At 41.6% G+C, this 24279-nt stretch overlaps 1 protein-coding gene across 1 annotated transcript in view; it reads right to left on the reverse strand.

Moving 5' to 3' along the window:
- The window catches only part of LOC311141976 (zinc finger matrin-type protein 4-like), a gene marked incomplete at its 5' end in the record, with an annotated part of 135801 nt that overhangs the window by 32011 nt on the left and 79511 nt on the right, over positions 1–24279 (reverse strand). The window contains one exon of the mRNA XM_084177513.1: positions 12320–12541. Within this exon, the coding sequence (XP_084033639.1) occupies positions 12320–12541 (222 nt within the window). The remainder of the gene's footprint in view (positions 1–12319; positions 12542–24279) is intronic.

The raw sequence follows: 24279 nt of genomic DNA on the forward strand, positions 1-24279 counted from the left end.
GGTGAAAGAAATGTGCTTCCAGCCCCGGCCTCCATCAAGGCACTACAACCTGCAGCACCTCCCATGGCACCTGCCCTGCATGAGCAATGGGGTACCAGTCTACCGCTGCTGGAGCGCTGTGTCTCTTGCTGCTGATGCATTCACTCTCATCACTCTCATCCTTCCTGCATTCAGGGGCCTCTGCTCTGTGATGAGTCATGAGAGAGACATTTATTTCTGTTAAACTTGAAATTGACATTCCTAAAATGACAAGAGAGTAACAGGTAGAAGAGCCAATTGAAAATGTTGCGCTATCTTCATCTAAATCTCACCCATAGATCTTGGTTTAACATCTAGGACACTTATGAAAGAGGATTCGTCCAGAGCCCAACTAGGGATACAGTCAGATAACAACATGTCAGACACCTAGAAGTTGTCACCATATCCATACAGTATACTGTATCACAGTTAGTTTACAGTAAATTCAATTCAGTGTCGTGATCACATCTGCCATGTTGTCCAGTTCATCTCTCCCCTTCCCTAGTACATTTCTAATGGGAATATTTTATGTAAATGCTCAATTGAGTCACTCTACTTCCTATTCCAGCCACAGCTTACGTTGTCTTAATTGTTAATTGAGAAATATTGTCCCGGCAAAAAGAGAGTGTGATTGATCAACAGTGTGATCGTCTGCGTGGATTGTTTATGAACATAGAAAGGTGGTGAAGGTCCTCGGTTCATGCTAAATTAACCACGAGCCATCTGCCCCACTCAGATGGTGTATCTCGTGCTCAGTGACAGCTACAGTACAGCTCTGACTGCAGCAAAGCACCCGAGAGCTGAAAAAGCATATGCTTCCTCTGAAATATAAAAAAGGCAAGGGACACCGCTTAGATCATGCCAAATGGTCCAATAGTCCAGAACTACAGCCAGTTTCTTGGCTGTATTACATTTTTGGGGTTTATAAAACAGAACTCGTAATGAAAAACATCCCTCACTTGGGTGATCGCAAGAAACCTTACCCTCCCGTTGTCCTAGGGTCAAAATGACCCGCCACTGTGTTGAACCAACTTTATTTAATTTTTATATTTTGGGGGATCATTTGTGAGAAGGAGGCAGTGAGACTTTAAAGAAAAATTAAATAAAGTTGGTTTAACACAGTGGCGGGTCATTTTGACCCTAGGACAACGGGAGGGTTAAGAAACCTCAAACTAGTTGGCAAGGATTATATTAATGGATACGGAAATGCTGAGAACAAAATACGTTCTGGGTTATATATAAAACTAAAACTGAAAGCCTGCAACAAAAGAATGCCTTTATTGGATTTGCATACCACCGACTTGTTTCAACAAACATGTCTTCAACAGGGAAATTCTAAATAATGTGTATAAAGTCTGCAGTGTAAACACACATCCCCCTGTAGCTCTAAAATCCCCATCTATCTATTTCACCCATCTTCAAGCAACACAAAGTGCTGAAATAAAACCCTTGTTAAAAGCAATCTTGTTCAGTGAATCATGTGGCAGATAAGATTGCAATCTCTCAAAAAACAGTACACCAAAACGATGGGAAATAAATTGAGTGTAAATGGGGGACATTGTTATACTGATGGCTTTGTGTAATCTCCCACTCTCCCGGTTCTCTGCATATTGAATTGCCTCTCTTCCTCTGATGAAATATACGACAACTAGAACAAAAAACAGAGCCTTCCTTCCCCCTGTGCCCTATTGGAAAGGAGCTTGACCATCTCTGTGTAATTTGCCAGTCTCTGAGCCTGCCATTAAGGCAGTAAATGGCAGTAATATATCTATTTTAGGGTCAGGAGGGAGTGGGGATGGAAGCACACAGACAAGAAGAATTGCTTGTGAATTGTGATTGTAGGGCCCCGGGAGGAAGCTGCTGAAGCTGGTTGAGAGGACGTGCCAATTTACATCTCCCGGACACATCCCTCCAATTAACGATGTGGGATGGAGTCCAGAGAAACACAATTTGTCTTCTACACTTGGCCTGATTGACAGGGCTGGCTAGGGTGTAAATTAAACACTTTGGAGGGATATAGTCATATTCACTGATGCAATCATATCTAGGGCTGAGGCGGTCATGACATTTTGTCAGCCCGTCTCACATAAACATAAAACATGTTAGCATCTCCTGGTTTCCACACATAGCCTACAAGCCACTGATGCAGACATTTGGAACATCTACATTTAAAAAAGTAAAATCAATAAATGTAATATAGCCTACACCATCACAATAAATCCATTATTTATTTTAGCCTATTTCAGAAGAACAGAATAGCATACTCTGACATTATGTTAGGCCCTGATCTGGCTATGCCATATGACTGTGGGATACACTAGTTAATTTAGCAGACAAGATTTGCTTAGAATTCCGTGGCATTATTTTATATTATTTTATAATATGAAGAATACAATTGAACATAGCTGAATAAAATAGAAAGGATATTTTCTCCAACTGATTTCTGAGGGAGGGCGCACATGCGGCTATTCTGTGTTGAGCGTTTCACAAAGAAACAGGTCGTTCCTATATGTTTAATTTACAGGTATTTATGCAACTTTAGTTGTGATACAAATGTTGGGCTATATGTTTAGATTTTTAATACATTCTAAGGCTGCATGATGCGACTCTCATGATGATTTGAAAAAAGTTGTATGAAAGGCATGAGATCTGCTTTGTTTCTTGCACAGCCTGTACACACTTCATCAGTCTCTCATTCACTATTTGACAAGCACTTGATAATATTCTCACCAGGCCTTGAATTTCCCGGCGCCATCCCCCTTGTGTGGCTGTAGTGCCCTTGGGCTGAATATAATCATTATAATTCCCTTCTCCCGGCTGCCAATTGCCGTACTCCGAAGCACCTCTCACTCACATGGCTCTCTCAGATATCTCAATTCTTATTAGCCAATGCCCGTCACGTGATCATGTCCTTCTCACAGGCATCTCAGCTCCGAAGTAGGATACAAGTGAAGACAGACACATCGGGGACACAACTGCGCGTGTCCTTCTTATTGAATTCTGAGGCACATATTGAAGATGTTAGAAGAAGTGTCCACATTTACTTTTCGTCAGCCAACAAGATGAGTAGGCCTAATGAACAGCAAAAGCACTAGCCTACGTCAATCCACTATCCCCCATTGTACAAAAGTTACACCTATTTTAAATAAATATTCCGAACATACTCTGGGACAGTTGTTGGATGCGATAGATCCCAAATGAATACAACCACTCAAAAATAATAATATCAGAACGTTTGGCTTAAAATGTTGATAAACTATTAGGCTATTTCTTCACATTTTAAGCGCAACAATGCGAACATGGCAGTAGGCTATCAGCACGGATGTTCCAAAATGCAATCAATTAGCAGGAAAACACTGTTATCAAAATTGACCGCAAATGCAATGATGCATGTAATGCTTTATTATAAAGGTGCATTTTTATGGTGAAAATTATCTTCCCCAAACGTGAAACTCACTCGCCACCTATGTATGTCAGTTAGGCTCTACACCGGTTGTAAAGCGGATTAATATGCTTAATTGTAAGACGTTATTTGGCTACATTAGTTGTGATACAAACCTTATTAAACCATATAGGCCTCTGGCCTAGGCTACATGAGGTGTGCGACTATGATTTGAAAAAGTCAAGAGAGAAAAAAGGCATGTGCTGTTTCTCGCCTTACTGCACAAGCTGGGCATCATTCACAAGTGATATTCCATCATTCACAAGTGATAATATTGTCACCCATTAGACTATTCTTAATTTAATCTTGTCTTTACATATAGTAACTAATATATGTGTTTAATTCGTTTTGATTTAGAATGGACCATTATAATGCACCTGTCTCAGAATAGGGGAAAAATACATGTAATCTATGCACTTAAATAGCAAAAGGAGGACGCTTTTCCCGTGGTTCATTTTCATGCCAGCCAGGTAGGCTATACTCCTTTTGTAAAGCGAAGCAATGTGCTTAATATTAGGAAAGTAGAGAAATAAATATATTAGGCCTAGCCTATAGAAAGCTGATGGGATCCTCTCTTTTGAATAGAGCCCATCAAAACTCTGTTTTCTCACGCAATTGCATAGCCTATAGAAATGTTGCGCAACATGAGCTCATGGGCTCTCATGAAGTGTTTGATTTGATTTTTGATTACATTTGCATTGATTAGAGAGACAATAGAGTGCTGAGTACCAGGCAGTTAGCAAGTTTAGTAGGCTACTAATGACCATCAGCAGCATCAGATCTCGGAGAAGCCTAGTTACCATGACGTGGAATTTGGCAGTCATGACTCGTGACCGCCGGTGTGGCGGTAATATGGTCACCGTAACAGCCCTAATCATATCAGATTGCATTAGATCTGCATGCAGCTGCTTAGACATGGGATCAGGAGGGACTGATTGATAAGCATGATGATGAGAGGAAGAAAGATGGCAGTGGTTCTATCAGGATGATGGGAGAGAATGTGCTTTAGTCTTTATTCTTCATTTGGATCGCCATTAGCTGATGCCATGACGACAGCTAGTCTTCCTGGGGTCCAACTTGTTCTTACCTTAACGTGCTCAATGAAAGTTTGCTAGAAGCCATTTGCAGTGTGTGCTCTGTTAGGATATGTTGCGTGTTAAAGAACATTCAAAAAGGCACTCGCACATCTGAGCTATCTTTGTTCCAGGTGCATAATAACTATTGAATAACAAGAAATAAAAGAGAAACCTGCACACTGCTCTTGCTAGTTTCACTGTTCTTTATTAAGCTTTACGTATCGGCCTCAAGGCCTTCGTCAGAGCTTTGGTGTGAGTGTTTGTAATTTCTATACATATGTAGACATTGCTCCACTCAGATCAATTCAGTGCATCGAATGGCGTTGGAGTCAAGGAAAATAAAAATGTGTTTCCAAATTTAACAATGTGCATTTCATAAATATTCAAATAAAGTATGTACATAAAACGTAAAACCACAATGAGGACATCAACCTAGCAAGTACATTTTCATAATTCATAGTTTGGTACAGTGCAGGATAAAAACGCCATAGAGTAGGCTGAAGTGGTAAACGACAAGACTTCAGTTCATGTTCACATTTACAACATAACATGCATGGGAATAATGTCTGGAGGGTGAAAATCCCAAAACATTCTCTTTTATTCAGAGTATTATGTATATGACCTCCCTTGTCTGATATCTAGACCTCTATGTCACAGAATCTAAAAGGTAGAAATGTCATGTTTCTGGTCGTTAAAATGTAATGCTACAGAATAATCCCTGTTGTTTCTCGTGATTAAACTTCTATGTTCACTAATTCTCATGGACATTTAATCATGTTGATAACATGGGTGGAGGAGCACGTAATAATGTTGTTTATTTGGAACCGTTTTCCTGTATGTGGGTGGCACACAGATTTTAATGATGAAATGCCCATGCATGTTATGCTGTAAATGTGAACATGAACTTAAGTCTTGTCGTTAACCACTTCAGCCTACTCTATGACGTTTTTATCCTGCACTGTACCAAACAATTTATGAAACTGTACTTGCTAGGTTGATGTCCTCATTGTGGTTTAACAGACGTGTTTAATACGTTTTATGTATACACTTAATTTGAATATTTATGAAATGCACATTGATATATTTGGTAACACATTTTTATTTTCCTTCAATGCACTAAATGGATGTGGGTAGAGCAATGTCAACATATGGGTGCAAATTACAAACACTCACACCAAAGCTCTGACGAAGGCCTTGAGGCCGATACGTAAAGCTTAATAAAGAACAGTGATACTAGCAAGAGCAGTGTGCAGGTTTCTATTTTCTTTCTTTTTAAAGAACATTAAAAACATAAAAAACTTCAAGTACAACTGAATCAAGTGAGTGCTGGCCCCTATTTTTATATTTTGATGAGGATTGGTTCTATGACAGACAAAGCTAAGGCTCACCATGATAAACCAGTCCAGTCCTCCTTTCTGCTCAGTAAGCAGTTCTGTTATAGACTAAGCAAACGAGACATAGAGAAGATTAAATCTCCTTACATAGTGTTAGTTACAACAAAATGGTCTGGGTTGCACTGCAGTCTGCAGTCTCAGGATGCGTCCGAAATAGTACCCCTATTCCCTATATAGGGCACTACTTTCATGGGCCCTGTTCAAAAGTAGTGCACTAAATAGGGAATAGGGTGCCATTTGGGCGCATACAGACTCAGTGACATGATGAGTGTGGATGGAGGGAGAAAAAAAAGATAGAAGATAAAAGCAAGAGCAATTGTATGTGTGTCATCAGTCCACAGCGCTAGCGAGCTTACAGTGAGGAAGCCCCCAGGAGAACTGCCATTATCTGCCTGTGCACTGGAAACAAGAAAATGGTACACTCTCCTCTTCTCGCTTTCTCTTGTTATAAATGACTGCAGTGCTCCAGTCTAGATAGAACAATGTCTCTTAGACTCAGTCAGTGGTCCAACACTTTGGCACAGAATCTCACAGCAACAGACAGTATTATATTCAAATTGAATGTAGCTAATGGACCTCCTCCATAACCCAAAGCTATATAAACATTTTAGATGATAATAGTAAGAATAATAAGAAATAAGTAATTATTTCTTAGAAGGAAAAGAAGAACTTAGAAGTAGAATCTATATTTATATTTTAGATTATAATAATAAGAATAAGAAAAGTTGTTGCTCTTTTACAAGGGACACTCGCACCATTTATCATCTTCTGTAACTTCCAAAAAAACGACTTCGTAAGAAAAAGAGCATCAATAGCATTCCCTAAAACAGACTGCAGCAATTCAGGGGGAAAGTTGCCTACTATACATCATGAACTAACTGGGATAGGTTGGACTGTCTTGGATCTTGTTTACATGTTCCCTACATTACATTAATTGATGTATGGAGGTGATGTGGACTTTGTCCCAAATGGCACCCTGTTCCTTATATAGTGCAATACTTTTGACCAGAGCCCTATGGGCCTTGGTCAAAAGTATTGCATTATATAAGAAATAGGGTGTCATTTGGGACTCAGCCCGTGGTGATGTGTTAAAGGGATTAACTATCCAATAAAATGTCCCTAATCCACATACCACTCTATCAGCTCCTCTGTTGTGACAGGATGTCTGCGTCTCAAATGACACCCTATACCTAATATAGTGGACTACTTTTTACAAAGGCCCATAGGTCTCTGGTCAAAAGTAGTACCCTATAGGGAATAGGGTGCCATTTGGGATGCACTCGATGAGTCAATAGGTTCTACCTTATCAAGTCCTCTAAAGGTAAAATCGTTGACGTTATACAATCAATACGCTGATGTACTATACAGTCTTAGTTTACACTCCATACTGTACAGCACCATCAGATTACATAAGCCCATATGGTATAGACCACTTTGAGGTACTTTATGCAGGTATAGTTATTCCTTTCAGCTCCTAGTGGAGCAGAGGGCCTCATATGCAGGTATAGCTAGCTATGAAACATACAGATTACACAAACTCCTATGTTATAGCCTAGACCACTTTAAGGTGCTGTATAGTGTTTACAGGTAGCTAGCTATGAAACATTTACACACGTCCTTTAGAGCAGGGGTGGGCAACATTGATGGGTAAAATAATCAGTGACTTACATAAAAAGAGAATAACTGCTGATGCACAACCAATTTCTGAAATTGCACCTTGTTTATTCTACTATTCTAACTCACAACAGTATTTTTTTTGGGGGGGGGGGGGGGGGGGGGGGGATTGATCCGAGGGCATGCGGCCAGTTGCCCATCCCTGCTTTAGAGGCAGGCTCCATGAAGAGGCAGTACATTAGGTAGCCTAGCTCTACAAAGCTCCATGAAGTCTCAGCTCTGTGGGGAAATCTGAAACCCAGAGCACATGGCTGAACCCAGATGATCATAGAGTGAGGTTAGTAGGGTTTAGGATGGGTAACAAACAGAGGGTGAAATGGGAGCACAGATGGAGGAGTGTGGGGGGATGGTGGTGATAAAGCAAAACAATAAACAAAAGGTTGTATTGGCTGTTGGTAAATCAGAGCTGAGAGAGAGAGAGAGAGAGAGAGAGAGAGAGAGAGAGAGAGAGAGAGAGAGAGAGAGAGAGAGAGAGAGAGAGAGAGAGAGAGAGAGAGAGAGAGAGAGAGAGAGAGAGAGAGAGAGAGACAGAGAGAGACAGAGAGAGAGAGAGAGAGAGAGAGAGAGAGAGACAGAGAGACAGAGAGACAGAGAGAGAGAGAGATAGAGACAGAGAGACAGAGACAGAGAGAGAGAGTGTGAGAGAGAGAGTGTGTGAGAGAGAGAGAGACAGAGAGAGAGAGACAGAGAGAGAGAGAGAGAGGAGAGAGAGAGAGAGAGAGAGAGAGAGAGAGAAGTGGGCAGGTCCTCCCCTGGAGGGTCTTCCTCTATAGTACACAGCGCAGATTACTAATGGGTTGGTCAAAAGTAGTGCACTATAGGGAATAAGGTGCCATTTGGGACACAGAATATACACGGCAGAGTGCTCTCACAAACTCCATTCTCAGAAACAACACCACTACCGTGCTGTATAACCACCGACCAATGTACAGGAATCTCTCAAAATTTTAAATCACCTCCCAATAGGTATTCAATGAATATTTCATCACCTGCTTGAAAACCTTCAGTCAGAACCACCAGATATCCATCTACAGCTGTTTGTTTAATAGCCATCCAACATCAGACAACACAGTGCGCAAGAACAGGAAAAAAACAAAGAAAGACCAAGAAAAAAGACAACAACAAAAAATAGTGCTATTTCATTCGGCGGAGGGCCGTGGTCACAGAGAAGGAGAGAAAGAGGAAATAGTAGAAGTGCTCTAGGTAGTAGCTCTTTGTGTGAAAGATGGGCCTGCCAGCATGGCTCTGCAGTCCTATGAATTAAGCAGCTCAGCCCATCCCTACCTGCTGTGCCCTGGCTGCCCCTGCTCCCCTTCCCTCTCCATCCCCATCCACACAATGCTACTTCTGCCTGTTAGGATGATTTGCATCTTCATTACTAATTGATAATCGCCTGAGAAAAACGCTCATTAGGCTGTGAGTGCTGAATACTGCATCTCCATGCTGACATTTCCAGCCTCCTATAATGACTATAGTTATGTTGGCGAAACACTCTGGCTTTGAGTTATGGCTCATCTATTTCACAGAGAATAGGCAAGTCCTCAGTCCGTAAGCGGAGCCTGTATGGGAGGAAGCATTCAAGAGATATTCAGGGACCGTCTGAAAAAAGAGCACTGCTTTAGGAGAAGAACGAGGCATTACACTTAACTTGAAACGATCACGCAGTTCAAAGTGTCGAGTGGGCAAGGACTCAAGTTAATATCAATCGTGAATATTCATGAATCCCCATCAATAACTCCAAATAACCCCACACAGGGCATACTACATGATGACAAAGTACTATATTGGTGCTTTTCAATTGAGACTTACCCCACACTAGTGGGCCGCCAGTGTTTTATGTTAATGTCAGCTCTAGTGTTATTGTGTTTCCATCAGGAGTGTGACACTAAAGACTTGTGGCGAGCAGAATCAACAACCTCTGCATCATTCAAGACTGTTGGTTTGTGAGAAGGTGTTCAAGTTCACACTTAGCCATTGTTATGTAAATGCTAGCTGATAAGTACCCAGAGCGTTGCCTTGGCTTCCAGTTAGAGCAGGTGCACCGAAGCCATGGCCCAGTGAGACACGGGTGCCAGCCCACATAGATAGAAACCGAAAAGTCTGAGCTTTTGGGTAAAACACTGGGGTAAATCCTCAATGGAAATGCGACATCTGTGACACATGGACAAAATAAGAAGAAGTGTGTACATTCCTCCTCATACTCATGCATCTCAGTGATTGGACAACACAGTGCATTTTACATTTAGGTCAGTTAGTCAGTGCATTCAACTAAGGTAGCTAAGACAACAACATATCACAGTCATTGCAAGTAAAACCTTCCTAAAAAAACACAGCTATCCCTGAGAACGTGCAGGTGAAGCCTCCCAATTCATCCCTGGCAATGCAGAGCCCATCAACCAGTCCTAAGTAGAAATAACCAGCCTTGGAGTTAGGAGTAGGACTTGGACTAGGCTATATCTTCAATCAGATGTGACTGGGCAGCACGGTGCCTCCCCGTTCGTCCCTTATAAAGCAGAGCCAACCAATCAGCCGTAAGTATCAATCAGGCCTAGAGTACATCTCCAATCAGATGTGACTGAATAGAGATACAGTCCATCTCACTGATTGGATGGCACAGTGCAGGTCCCCGACAACGCAGAGCCAACCTAAATATGACCAGAGCCAATCTAAATAAGACCAGAGCCAATCTAAATAAGACCAGAGCCAATCTAAATAAGACCAGAGCCAATCTAAATAAGACCAGAGCCAACCTAAATAAGACCAGAGCCAATCTAAATAAGACCAGAGCCAACCTAAATAAGACCAGAGCCAATCTAAATAAGACCAGAGCCAATGTAAATAAGACCAGAGCCAATCTAAATAAGACCAGAGCCAATCTAAATAAGACCAGGAGTTAAGGAGGCTAAGCTACATCTCCAATCGGACATGACTGAAGAGACATCCGACATTATGTCTGCTCATTCACTACTTAACTTTACAACCCTCTGTGTACCACAGCACTGCAGCAGCCTGCTGCTGGAATCATATTCTGTCATTGTTATTGAAATATTGTGGGTAGGAGACAATAAGAGAGAAAGAGAGCACCATTTCCCCTCCCCACTCCAAAATTAACAGCCCGAAACAGGCTTGTCATGTCCAGGTACTTAAGAGACGCTGAGCCTCTCCACTGTAGCTCTCTTTGGTTGGCATAGAAGCAGACACTAGCCAAGTCAAGAGGGATGCATGCAACACAGCCAGAGAAATAGGAGTCTCACATTAACATCAGAGGATAGTGGACCTCCTTAGCCCCCCATTTAATAACTGATAATGCCATACTAAAGAGCGTAACAAATGCCATAAAGTGTACAAATGAATGTAATATATTGACCCCATCTTGACATTTGCTGTGCTATCTCAAGATGTAGGTATCACAAATGGTGAGTCAGTCCTTCCAAAAGTGGTTTTGCATTGAATTCAGCTGATACTGATATATTATCTATTACATGAGGAATACAGAACTGAAAAGTTAATTTGTGTTTTGTATTTTCCCCTAGACCTACTTCCAAGGCTTCAAACATCACATACTGCACATACAGTACTGTACATGCATATTTCTTCATACTGGATGTACTATAGATTTGAGATACACTCTAGTAGACATTAGGGCTGGGAATCGCCAGGGACCTCATGATACGATATTATCACGATACTTAGGTGCTGATACGATATGTATTGCAATTCTCATGATTCTATCTGCATTGCGATTCGATAATGTGATTTTGTTGCACTTCAATGTTCCAAACATATTGCTCACCAGATGTCTGCTGCAGAGGGACAAGAGAGAGCCATGAGAAAACGAGTTTTGATCAGTCATGGAAATAAAAGTGCTGAAAACAAATTGGCAAACACTTCTTAACACCCGCTCGCTTAACCCGGAAGCCAGCTGCACCAATGTGTCGGATGAAACACTGTTCAACTGACGACCGAAGTCAGCCTGCAGGCGCCCGGCCCGCCACAAGGAGTCGCTAGAGCACGATGAGTCAAGTAAAGCCCCCCCCCGGCCAAACCCTACCCTAACCCGGACGACACTGGGCCAATTGTGCGCCGCCCTATGGGACTCCCGGTCACGGCCGGTTGTGACACAGCCTGGGATCGAACTCCTGGTTGTAGTGACGCTGCAACACTGCGATGCAGTGCCTTAGACCGCTGCACCTCACGGGAGGCCCGGCTCCCTATTTTAAAAGAAGATGGAGAACAAGCTATGAAGGAAAAATACTGGAGTTTTGGTGCAGATACAGCCAACTAGCGCAAAAACAATACTGCAAAATTGTCAAAACGATATGACACAATATATCGTCAAAAATAATATCCCCGATATGTAACTGTCTCGATTTTTTCCTCCATCACTAGCAGACAGTGTCCTATTTTCTTACCTAACACCTTGTCATGGCTTTTTCCTGTGTTATTCCATATAACAATGTTACTACACATACACTTATATAATGTTACTACACACAAGAGGCAACAGTAACTAACAATCCTGGCTGTTATGGAGTGGGGTTGAGGGGAGGAGGCAGTGAGCTGCATGGTTATCTGTGCTACGTGTGTGTGTGCGCATGTGAGTGACAGAGAGAGAGAGAGAGAGAGAGAGAGAGAGAGAGAGAGAGAGAAGAGAGAAAGAGAGAGACTGCCAGGTTATCTGGTCTGCCTCAGGCGTTCCCTGTTCTGTGTTGTACCTTTCATTTCTCCCATGTCCAGGGTCTTGCCCAGCTGTTCTAGGAGGTCGGCGCGAGCCGCGTTTTTCTTGTGCTTCTTGCCGTCATAGTGCTGCTGCGCCATGCCCGGGTTGTTGAACCAGGCATTGCATAGCTGGCAGTAGCGGTCTGAGTCCCTGCGCTGCCGAGGAGAGGTCACCGGGGTCGTTTCCGGGGAGCTTTTCACAGGACTGGGCGGAGCCTCTGATTGGACAGAAAAACAGGAAACACAGACAGGGGAGTTCACATCAACATTGCTCTGCTGTTTGACAACACTCTTTAGACCAAAATATAGATTGATGTGTTTTTTTTTTTGTTGATCCGTCAGCTAAAAAAAGGCTTAGGAACAAAACTTAAGGAAGAAAACAAAGGTTGGTAAAGGAACAAGCTTTCTTGCCGAGAGGCAAAAATAGCAGAATGTGAGGCATGAAATGAGCGCTGATCAGAGGCATTGCATCACTTTGGCTCTGGCTATTCCTATTCCACCCCCACCAATAACAAGTTGTTAACTCCATCACAAGCATGAAGAAGAAATTCTAAATCAAACTTGGCAATTGGAAAAAAAGACCCTGCTCTACTTAATGTTGACTACTTGTGTGCAATGTGCCTTCATGCATGAATGCCACCATTAACCCTGAACAAACATTTTTCAATATGGGATTTCGCTATCAAGTTAATCAGTTTTAACACTTGGCCCACCCTTCATAAGTCAACATTTCCCGTTAGAAGGCATCAGATCACATTACGGACCACTGTGAGGCAGTCTCTCATGGCCAGTCAGGACAGAATTGCAGTGCAGAAACACAAATGTCAGCACCATGTTCTTTAGTCATGTTGTTAATAATGATAGGCTACAGTATAGCAGTTCATGCTCATCTTCAAGTCAGAACTTTTACAGTGAAGACTGGCAGGTCATGGATATGTACACTGCAGTATAGACCAGGTAGCATTCATATAGATTATTAGCTTAAAAAAGTAGCACTCAAAGAACCCTTTGATACTGTAAACTACCAGCTGTTTAAATATAGTATCAGGAAGTTAAAAACTGGGGCACTGAAAACAATAGAAAAGGTGGTGTAGGAAAAAGCTTTTGATCTGGAGCGTCTAGAAGCTCACTGTTATATTTCTCACTGTTTTGTCACCACTTATAGGCCTTAAAGGCACATATGAGTTGATAACAAAGCCCTTGGTTTAGACAGCATATCATTCAGGCAATTAACTGCTGTAGCAGAAAAGAGGATGACAGCATGGAATTAAGTGGCTGTAGGAGTTGAAAATCAAAGAGTGTGAAATGTATATCATTTGTGGGGAATGATAATGATGATGATGTCAATAGAGCCAGGGAACAAAGGAGAACCAAAAAAATATTCATTTCAAGAAGAGATATCATTTTCATAAACATGGCAAAGCATTTTCCCTCTTTTCTTTTAATGTTATTCAAACAGACATGCTGATTCCAAACTTCTCTTGTCTCTAATTGTGTCTTTCAGCTTCCTTCCACATAATCTAAGAGAAGTAGTCCTGTGGTCCTCTGTAGCTCAGCTGGTAGAGCACGGCGCTTGTAACGCCAAGGTAGTGGGTTCGATCCCCGGGAACACCCATACGTAAAAATGTATGCACGCATGACTGTAAGTCGCTTTGGATAAAAGCGTCTGCTAAATGGCATATTATTATAAGTACGTCCCTCGTGTATTGATATTCTAGTTTGTCCCTTTGGGCAACTGTAACGCCCCCCTGCTTATGTACATTGGAATTCTTGGAATGTTTTGTTCTGTGAAATGCATTAAACAATGCCCAGGTTAGTTTCTACTCCCGTTTCATGTCCTGTCCTTATATTAGTTGTATATGTAAAACAATGTGCTATACAACAAAACTGGCGACGAGGAAGAAACGTTCTCACGTTTGGGTTCATTATTTTCAGTAGAAAGTCTGAGTTTCATTTGGGGTATTTTCACTGTAGAAAGACACAAAGAAAACGTGGAGCTAGCCAGTCAAGAGTGATGCTAGCTAGCCTGGAGGGAGAAGAAGAGCTTGTCTGTGGGCGGAAGTGAAATCGCTGTGAGTGAAAAGAAGAGAAAAAAGGGCAGGGAGTAAGGGACCATATAAAAAGTGTGAGAAACAAAAATAATAAAGTGAAAATGTCTGCACTCATTGGAAATATAGGAACATTTGATGAATCTGTGGAACAATGGAGTTCTTACACAGAATGTTTTGACTGAAGAGAAATTAAAGAAGGAATATTTTGGCAAATGGAATTAATGCAGAAGTAGTTCTGCCAACATTTTTGACTGTTATGGGAGGAAAAACATTAAATCTACTACGCAGCCTAGTAACGCCTGAAAAACCTGGTGATAAATCATATGATGAAATTGTGGCTACCTTAAAAGGACATTATTCTTCCAAACCACTGGTCCTCACAGAGAGATTCAGGTTTCATAAGAGAAATCAAGACGAGGGGGAGTCAATTTCATAGTTTGTGGCTGTATTGAAACAATTATATGAACACTGTGAATTTGGGATATGAACACTGTGAATTTGGGCAATCACTGTGTGACACTATACGTGATAGGTTAGTGTATGGCATGCGCAGCGAGGCAATTCAGAAACACCTTCTGACTGAGAGCAACTTAACATTGCAGAGAGCAATAGAAATGAGTATGTCAATGGAAATGGCAATTAAAGACACACAGCAGCCAAGTGCAGAAGGTGTCTACGGATTTTTTTTAAACAAGGCAGTAGGTGGCAAGCCATGCTATCGCTGTGGGAAAGCAGGTCACCAAGCAGAGTGTTGGTGCATGTAAAAACGTGCATTTAAAAACAAAAAGACACAATCAAACTTTTTGTACTTCAGGAAGTACAAAAAGAAAGTGCATAAAAATCCCACAGAAAATGAACAAAGTGATACCCTGTATGAAGGGGAAGAATCTTTGCATGTTTTGTCCATTTCAGACCATGGACATGAATACCCGGTGACACCGCTACTGGATGGAAAAGCAGTAGGGATGCAAATGGACAGTGGAGCAGACGTATCTTTGCTCTCTGAGGCTGTATACAAGGAGAAACTACATCACCTCACACCACAGCCCATGAAGATGACGCTGAAAACATACACTGGTGAGACTATTCCAGTGAGAGGAAGCGTGATTGTTACAGTGGAGCTCAACAAACAGAAGGTAAAGCTACCACTCTACATCGTGAAAGGCAACCATCCAGCTTTGCTAGGACACACATGGTTGCAAAAGAGGACACAAACCTACAAGGGATATTGAGGAAACATGCAGCTGTGTTCAATGGAGAACTTGGCAGTATGAAGGACATAACAGTTAAATGACTGTGAAACCAGACAGCAAGCCAAAATTCTTCAAAGCAAGACCTGTCCCATATGCCATAAAACCAAGTTGAAACTGAGCTAAACAGACTAGTCGAGAGTGGAGTATTGGAATGTTAGTGAATGGGCTACACCTGTCATTCCAGTCATGAAAAAAGATGGATCGCTCAGACTCTGTGGCGATTTTAATGTCCCTGTTAACCCAATCTTGACTGCTGAAAAATATCCACTACCCCTCATTGACGACCTCTTTTCTGGTTTAGCTGGAGGACAGAAATTCAGTAAGATAGACTTATGTCAGGCCTATCTATAGATGCATGTTGACCAAGAGTCACAATAATTGTTGACCATAGTGACTCACAAAGGACTGTACAGGTACCGGAGGCTTCCTTTTGGAATCACCTCAGCTCCGGCCTTGTTTCAGAGAGCTATGGACCAGATACTGAGCGGGCTCACTGGGGTCCAATGTTACCTCGATTATCTAATAATCACCGGCAAAGACGAGCAGGAGCACCTGAGAAACCTGGACGCTACACTACAGAGACTGGAGGAGTACGGTCTCAGGGTCCAGAAGGACAAATTAGAGTTTTTCCGGCCTTCTGTTGAGTACCTGGGCCACGTCATCGACAGTTCGGGGTTCCACAAGGCGCCATCAAAGGTGAAAGCCGTCGCAAAAGCTCCATCCCCATAAAACATGATTCAGCGGAGATCATTCTTAAGACTACTGACGTACTATGCAAAGTTTATGCCGAACTTTTGTAACAAAAGCTCAGTCAGAAGCCCTAACCCACTTCAACCCCAACTTGCCATTACAGTTGGCATGTGACGCATCGCCTTATGGTGCTGGTGCTGTTGTCTCACACATCATGCCATCAGGTGCAGAAAGGCTAATTGCTTTCGCATCACAGACCTTAAGTAAAGCCGAGAGCAATTATGCACAGATAGAGCGTGAAGCACTCGCCATCATGTTTGGCATTAAGAAATTCCATCAATTTCTGTTTGGACGACGATGCTGACGGACCATAGACCACTCACCTCCATCTTTGGTCCCCACACCAGCATTCCATTGCTCGCAGCCAGCCACATGCAGCGATGGGCCTTACTGTTATCTGCTCACCAGTACGACATCAAGTACAGAAGGTCTGAGCAGCACTGCAATGCAGATGGCCTCTCAAGGCTTCCCTTACCTGTCGCAGACACTGAGCACTCCCAGGCTGAAATCTTCTACTTCAAGGAATATATATATATATATATATATATATACACAGTGCCCTCCACAATTATTGGCACCCCTGTTTAAGATGTGGTCGAGGACTTCCAGAAATTCTCCTTTTTTTTAAACAACATAGAACCCAAATGCAAAAAAAGAGAAAAATCCAACATTTTATTTAAGTACATTACTTTGGTGTAAAAAAAAAAATCACACATTTAGAAAAAAATAAACTTGAAATCATGTGTCCCACAATTATTGGCACCCCTGATGTTAATACTTTGTACAACCCCCTTTTGCCAACAAGACAGCACTTAATCTCCTCCTATAACATTTCACAAGATTGGAGAACACAGAGAGAGGGATCTTTGACCATTCTTCTTTGCACAATCTTTCTAGATCATCCAGTGTCCTGGGTCCTCTCTTATGCACTCTCCTCTTGAGCTCGCCCCACAGGTTTTCGATTGGGTTGAGGTCTGGGGACTGAGATGGCCATGGGAGGACCTTGAGTTTGTGACTGCTGAACCATTTTTGTGTAGATTTTGCCACATGTTTTGGATCATTATCCTGCTGAAAGACCCAATGACGACCCATCTTCAGCTTTCTGGCAGAGGCCATCCGGTTTTTATTTAAAATGTCCTGGTAGTTCAAAGCGTTCATAATGCCATGCACCCTAACAAGGTTCCCAGGGCCTTTGGAAGAGAAACAGGCCCACAGCATCACAGATCCTCCACCATACTTCACGGTGGGCATGAGGTGCTTTTCGGCATACTCATCTTTTGTTTTACGCCAGACCCACTTAAAGTGTTTGTTGCCAAAAAGCTAAATCTTAGTCTCATCTGACCAAAGCACACGATCCCAGTTGAAGTCCCAGTGCCGCTTAGCAAACTCCAGACATTTACGTTTGTGAGTGTTAGTGAGAAAAGGCTTTTTCCTTGCATGCCTCCCAAACAGCTTGTTGGCATATAGAGAGCGTCTGATGGTTGTTTTGGAGACTTTGTGACCCCAAGATGCCACTCTTTGATGCAATTCTGTGACAGTGAGCTTAGGACTTTTTTTTACTTCTCTTACCATCCTCCTCACTGTGCGTTGTGGCAAGATAAACTTGGGACCTCTTCCAGCCTTGTTTGTCACTGTTCCAGTTGTTTTAAACTTCTTCATGATTCCTCTGACTGTAGATACGGGTAAGTTAAGGCGAGTGGCTATTTTCTTGTAGCCATTGCCTGACTTATGAAGGTCGACACAAATCTGCCTTACTTGAATGGTGTGTTCTCTTGTCTTTGCCATGTTGACAAATGGGTAAGAGAATTAGGCCTCTGTGTCACGTCATATTTATACCCCAGGGAAACAGGAAGTCATTAATTACTAATTAAAAGTTCCTAGATACCCTGACCAACTTTAGCAACTACAGAAAAATATATTTTTAAAAAAATCAATTAAAATTTTCAGCGGAATTGTTAGGGGTGCCAATAATTGTGGGACACATGATTTCAAGTTAATTTTTTTCTAAATGGGTGATTTTTTTTTTTACCACCAAAGTAATGTACTTAAATAAAAGGTTGGATTTTTCTCTTTTTTTTGCATTTGGGTTCTATGTTGTTAAAAAAAAAAGGAGAATTTTTGGAAGTCCTCGACCACATCTTAAACAGGGGTGCCAATAATAGTGGAGGGCACTGTATATATATATATATATATATATATATATATATATATATATATATATATATATATATATATATATATATATATACAGTGGGGGAAAAAAGTATTTAGTCAGCCACGAATTGTGCAAGTTCTCCCACTTAAAAAGATGAGAGAGGCCTGTAATTTTCAACATAGGTACACGTCAACTATGACAGACAAATGGAGGGAAAAAAATCCAGAAAATCACATTGTAGGATTTTTTATGAATTTATATGCAAATTATGGTGGAAAATAAGTATTTGGTCACCTACAAACAAGCAATATTTCTGGCTCTCACAGACCTGTAACTTCTTCTTTAAGAGGCTCCTCTGTCCTCCACTCGCTACCTGTATTAATGGCACCTGTTTGAACTTGTTATCAGTATAAAAGACACCTGTCCACAACCTCAAACAGTCACACTCCAAACTCCACTATGGCCAAGACCAAAGAGCTGTCAAAGGACACCAGAAACAAAATTGTAGACCTGCACCAGGCTGGGAAGACTGAATCTGCAATAGGTAAGCAGCTTGGTTTGAAGAAATCAACTGTGGGAGCAATTATTAGGAAATGGAAGACATACAAGACCACTGATAATCTCCCTCGATCTGGGGCTCCACGCAAGATCTATCCCTGTGGGGTCAAAATGATCACAAGAACGGTGAGCAAAAATCCAAGAACCACACGGGGGGACATAGTGAATGACCTGCAGAGAGCTGGGACCAAAGTAACAAAGCCTACCATCAGTAACACACTACGCCGCCAGGGACTCAAATCCTGCAGTGCCAGACGTGTCCCCCTGCTTAAGCCAGTACATGTCCAGGCCCATCTGAAGTTTGCTAGAGTGCATTTGGATGAACCAGAAGAGGATTGGGAGAATGTCATATGGTCAGATGAAACCAAAATATAACTTTTTGGTAAAAACTCAACTCGTTGTGTTTGGAGGACAAAGAATGCTGAGTTGCATCCAAAGAACACCATACCTACTGTGAAGCATGGGGGTGGAAACATCATGCTTTGGGGCTGTTTTTCTGCAAAGGGACCAGGACGACTGATCCGTGTAAAGGAAAGAATGAATGGGGCCATGTATCGTGAGATTTTGAGTGAAAACCTCCTTCCATCAGCAAGGGCATTGAAGATTAAACGTGGCTGGGTCTTTCAGCATGACAATGATCCCAAACATACCGCCCGGGCAACGAAGGAGTGGCTTCGTAAGAGGCATTTCAAGGTCCTGGAGTGGCCTAACCAGTCTCCAGATCTCAACCCCATAGAAAATCTTTGGAGGGAGTTGAAAGTCCATGTTGCCCAGCGACAGCCCCAAAACATCACTGCTCTAGAGGAGATCTGCATGGAGGAATGGGCCAAAATACCAGCAACAGTGTGTGAAAACCTTGTGAAGACTTACAGAAAACGTTTGACCTGTGCCATTGCCAACAAAGGGTATATAACAAAGTATTGAGAAACTTTTGTTATTGACCAAATACTTATTTTCCACCATAATTTGCAAATAAATTCATAAAAAATCCTACAATGTTATTTTCTGGATTTTTTCTCATTTTGTCTGTCATAGTTGACGTGTACCTATGATGAAAATTACAGGCCTCTCTCATCTTTTTAAGTGGGAGAACTTGCACCATTGGTGGCTGACTAAATACTTTTTTCCCCCACTGTATATATATATATATATATATATATATATATATATATATATATATATATATATATATACACACTATGGGTCAAAAGTTTTAGAACACCTACTCATTCAAGGCTTTTTCTTTATTTTTACAATTTTTTACATTGTAGAATAATAATGAAGACATCAAAACTATGAAATAATACATATGGAATCATGTAGTAACCAAAAAAGTGTTAAACAAATCAAAATATATTTTATATTTGAGATTGTTCAAATAGCCACCCTTTGCTTGATGACAGCTTTGCACACTCTTGGTGTTATGGTCAGATGAGAAATAGAGCCATTTGGCCATGCAAATCAGCGGTGAGTTTGGCGTCGAAAGAAGGATGCATGTGCAGAAAGACACCTCATACCTACTGTAAAATATGGTGGTGGATCTTTGATGTTATGTGTCTGTTTTGCTTCCACTGATCCTTGGGCCCTTACTAAGGTCAACAGCATCATGAACTCTACCAAGTACCAGGACATTTTAGCTCAAAACCTGGTTGCCTCTGCCAGGAGGCTGAAACTTGGCTGCAAGTGGATCTTCCAGCAAGACAATGACCCCAACCACACGTCAAAATCCACAAAGAAATGGTTAATTGGCAACAATTAACTTGAACCCCATTGAAAACCTGTGGTTTGAATTGAAGAGGGCAGTCCATAAGCGCAGACCAAAGGATATCAAGGTTCTGGAAAGGTTCTGTATGGAGGAATGGTCGAAGATCCCTCCCAATGTGTTCTCCAATCTCATTAAACATGATAGAAAAAGACTCAGTGCCATTATCCTTCAAGAGGAGGGTGCACAAAGTATTGAAAACAGGGGTAATTTTGACCCCCATCTTTTTAAGAATTATTTTAAAAAACGTGTTAAATAAAATGTATTTCTCTGAGCAGTTGTATTAGTGTAAAATAATACAATTTCCCATTTGTTTGAGCATACAATATAGCTCAGTGTTTATATTATTTGTGTTATACAGTCTTTTTTGCTCATCTTTATCAATCATTTTGGAGGTGGCTGTAGCTAAGAATCTACAATCAAACTCTGTTTGCTACTATGGTATCATCATCATGCTGATATTTATAGCTTGTGAAGTTATCAGCATTTTCCTGTCAACCATTTCCTGAATAATTTAGAAAGGGCAGCTCTTTATGTCATTAATAATTGTGGCTGTGACATTTACAGTACCCACTAGGCTACCAAACGAAAACACTCAGATCCCCAAGGCACATTTCATAAATGCTAATTACTGTCATTAGACTCTTCACGTCAGTTTAAAGTTTAAGTAGCAAGTGTAAAAGAGATATGAATTGCATGACACTTTGGGTCAACAAGGCCGGCCTTTCCTCTTGACAACCCAAATAACTTCTGAGATTGGCATTTTGGTGAAATGCCATTTCGGAAGGAAAGAATATCTGCCAAACTGTGTCAGTTATTATTTTTGTGACAGGAGCCTAATGTGCTAATCAGTTGAACCATAAAATGTACAGCCTGGGCAGAGGCGCCTGAGTGGTTTTGACTGTGTCTGCTTGTTGTTACACCACGTATATCAACCTCCCCCAGCAGCAGTGGCATGTTACAGTATTGATTGGGCTGCTCTGAGGTTTAGGGAAAACATCCATCAAATTCAGGGAAAAGGTTGTAGTTTTTGGACGTAATTTGTGTCAAATCTAGGGCAGTGGTTCTATTTATAGCCTCTGATCATTTTACATTTTAGTCATTTAGCAGACGCTCTTATCCAGAGCGACTTACAGGAGCAATTAGGGTTAAGTGCCTTGCTCAAGGGCACATCGACAGATTTTTCACCTAGTCGGCTCGGGGATTAGAACCAGCGACCTTTCGGTTACTGGCACAACGGTCTTAACCACTAAGCTACCTACCGCCATGGATTTTGAAGGTAGATGCATGCTCCTGCATTAAAAGGAAATATATGAGGAAGTATTGTATTGAAAACGTACTAAGTGTAACTCTATCATGAAGGGAAAAACATTTACAAGAGATATTAGACAATGAGTGAATAATTTACAGAATCCATTTACTATTGTGATCTTAGTTAGTAGTGATGTATAGAGACTGTATGTTGATTCCACTCCTGGTTAGACTAAGAAGAAGCAGGAAATAAAACACTGAATGCTAATAAACCTTTGATAGGAATATTTATCCTACATTTTCATAAATAACTAGAACAACTTCATCATTCATGCTTACTGGATGCAAATAAGCAATGGGGGAAATTAAGCTATCCACCGTGGCAACAGGACCCCATCAAAGGATGCAACCAAAATGGCACCCTATTCCCTGTATAGTGCACTTATTTTGACCATGGCCCATGGGGCAAACAAAGCCTCCACCATTAGCCATCATCACAGTCATTTCACTTTAGGTTGCTCTCTGTAGCCCACTGTAATCACAGCAATGAGAATGCAGTCCTAATGACCCCAGCCCGCTGTGTTCCTCAAAATGCACATCTGAGCCTTATAGCTTACTCTTAATAATGTCCACCAGTCCTGCGCCATCCAGCCAACCCATTAATTACAATAGCAGCTGCCTATTTATACCTGAAGTCTTTATCCTCCCTGGGGGTGGACCCAGTCCCATTCATCATTCACCCTTTTTTGGGGTAGGATAACTGTTCTGCACTGTTCTGTGTGAGAGATCCCAGTCTCTTTAGATAACTGCACAGCCATCAATTATCCAGAGCAGAGAGATATGTATAGGTCCTTGGGATTAAAAAACAACAAATGGAGAGGAGAAAACAGCAGGCTGAGGAGGGTATATCACCGTTAAGAAGATGGACTCGTGACCTTTGCAGCGAAGTACAGCTACTTTGTTGATTGGCAAAGGGAATACGCTATGGGCCCTGGTTAAAAGTAGTGCACTATATAGGGAATCAAGTGCCATTTGGGACACACTCTGACTTTGTTGCTGCAAGGTAACAAAGAAAGCATATAATGAGAGCAGGGACGGCTTGTTCAATAGGGCGATATGGGCGACGCACTGCCAAACGGGAAAAGGAAGGGATTTTTTTTCTAATCAATTATTTAAAAAAAAATGAAATAAATTTTTTTTTTTTTTTTTTATAAATTTATAAAAAATTATATCACGGCAACAGCAGTTATCAGTGTTCACGTCTGATCTGCCAGCCACTAAATGTCAAATCAGGCTAAAGTCGTGCTTCAAATGGCCCCGCCCGTTTTTTGGGCGATTTCAGTCAGGTTGAAAATCGCCCAGAAGTCTGTCATAGACTCCCATGTAAAATCTAGTTTTGTCACATTTCAAAGCTTTCAATACATTCTCTATGGGTGTCTGTGGGCTTGCACTTACGCGCTTTCGTCATACATAACGTAACCACGAATGAACGTAACTAAGAAAAGACCAGGTAGCAGCCTCATTCAATTCACTACTACTATCAAAATGGCTAGGCTTCAGTCCAACTCGATTGTGTCTTTGAAAGAAGTTCCTTTTTGTCGGCGAACAAATGAAGATAAATTGGCAACGAAACAATTAGGACCCCCCAGACCAAATTTAATAATTCAACAGGTGTCTACTAAAGGGGGGAAGTCCTACACCCGAGGATTTTCCAAAAATTGGTATGAACGGAAAACCTGGCTAGCAGGCTGCGATGTAGCTAATGCAGTTTTTTGCTACCCCTGCTTACTCTTCCACCCTGAAGGCGGCACAGCAGACAGCACCGCTTGGACAGCGACTGGTGTAACCGACATGCACCATCTTTCAGAAAAGATTAAGAAAAATTAGCTGTCAAAGACCCACATATAGCTGTTTGAGATTGTCTGCTTTTGGGAGAGTGAATATTGCCACTCAACTGGATGAGGGATACAGGCTAGCTGTCCGCCGCCACAACGATGAGGTTAGCAACAGCAGAGTCGTGAACACTGTCTACGAGAATCGAGACGACCTCATATAATGTTTTGAAGCCATCCGGACGGGTTCATTGGGTTCATTTGACCAGCACACCTTGAGAGAGGCAGCTGGCTACGTGAGGATACTACATGATGAAGATTTAATTTTTTTCCTGCGGCTTTTT

This window comes from Coregonus lavaretus, assembly GCF_964263955.1.
Source record: "Coregonus lavaretus genome assembly, chromosome: 14".
NCBI classification, from domain to species: Eukaryota; Metazoa; Chordata; class Actinopteri; order Salmoniformes; family Salmonidae; genus Coregonus; species Coregonus lavaretus.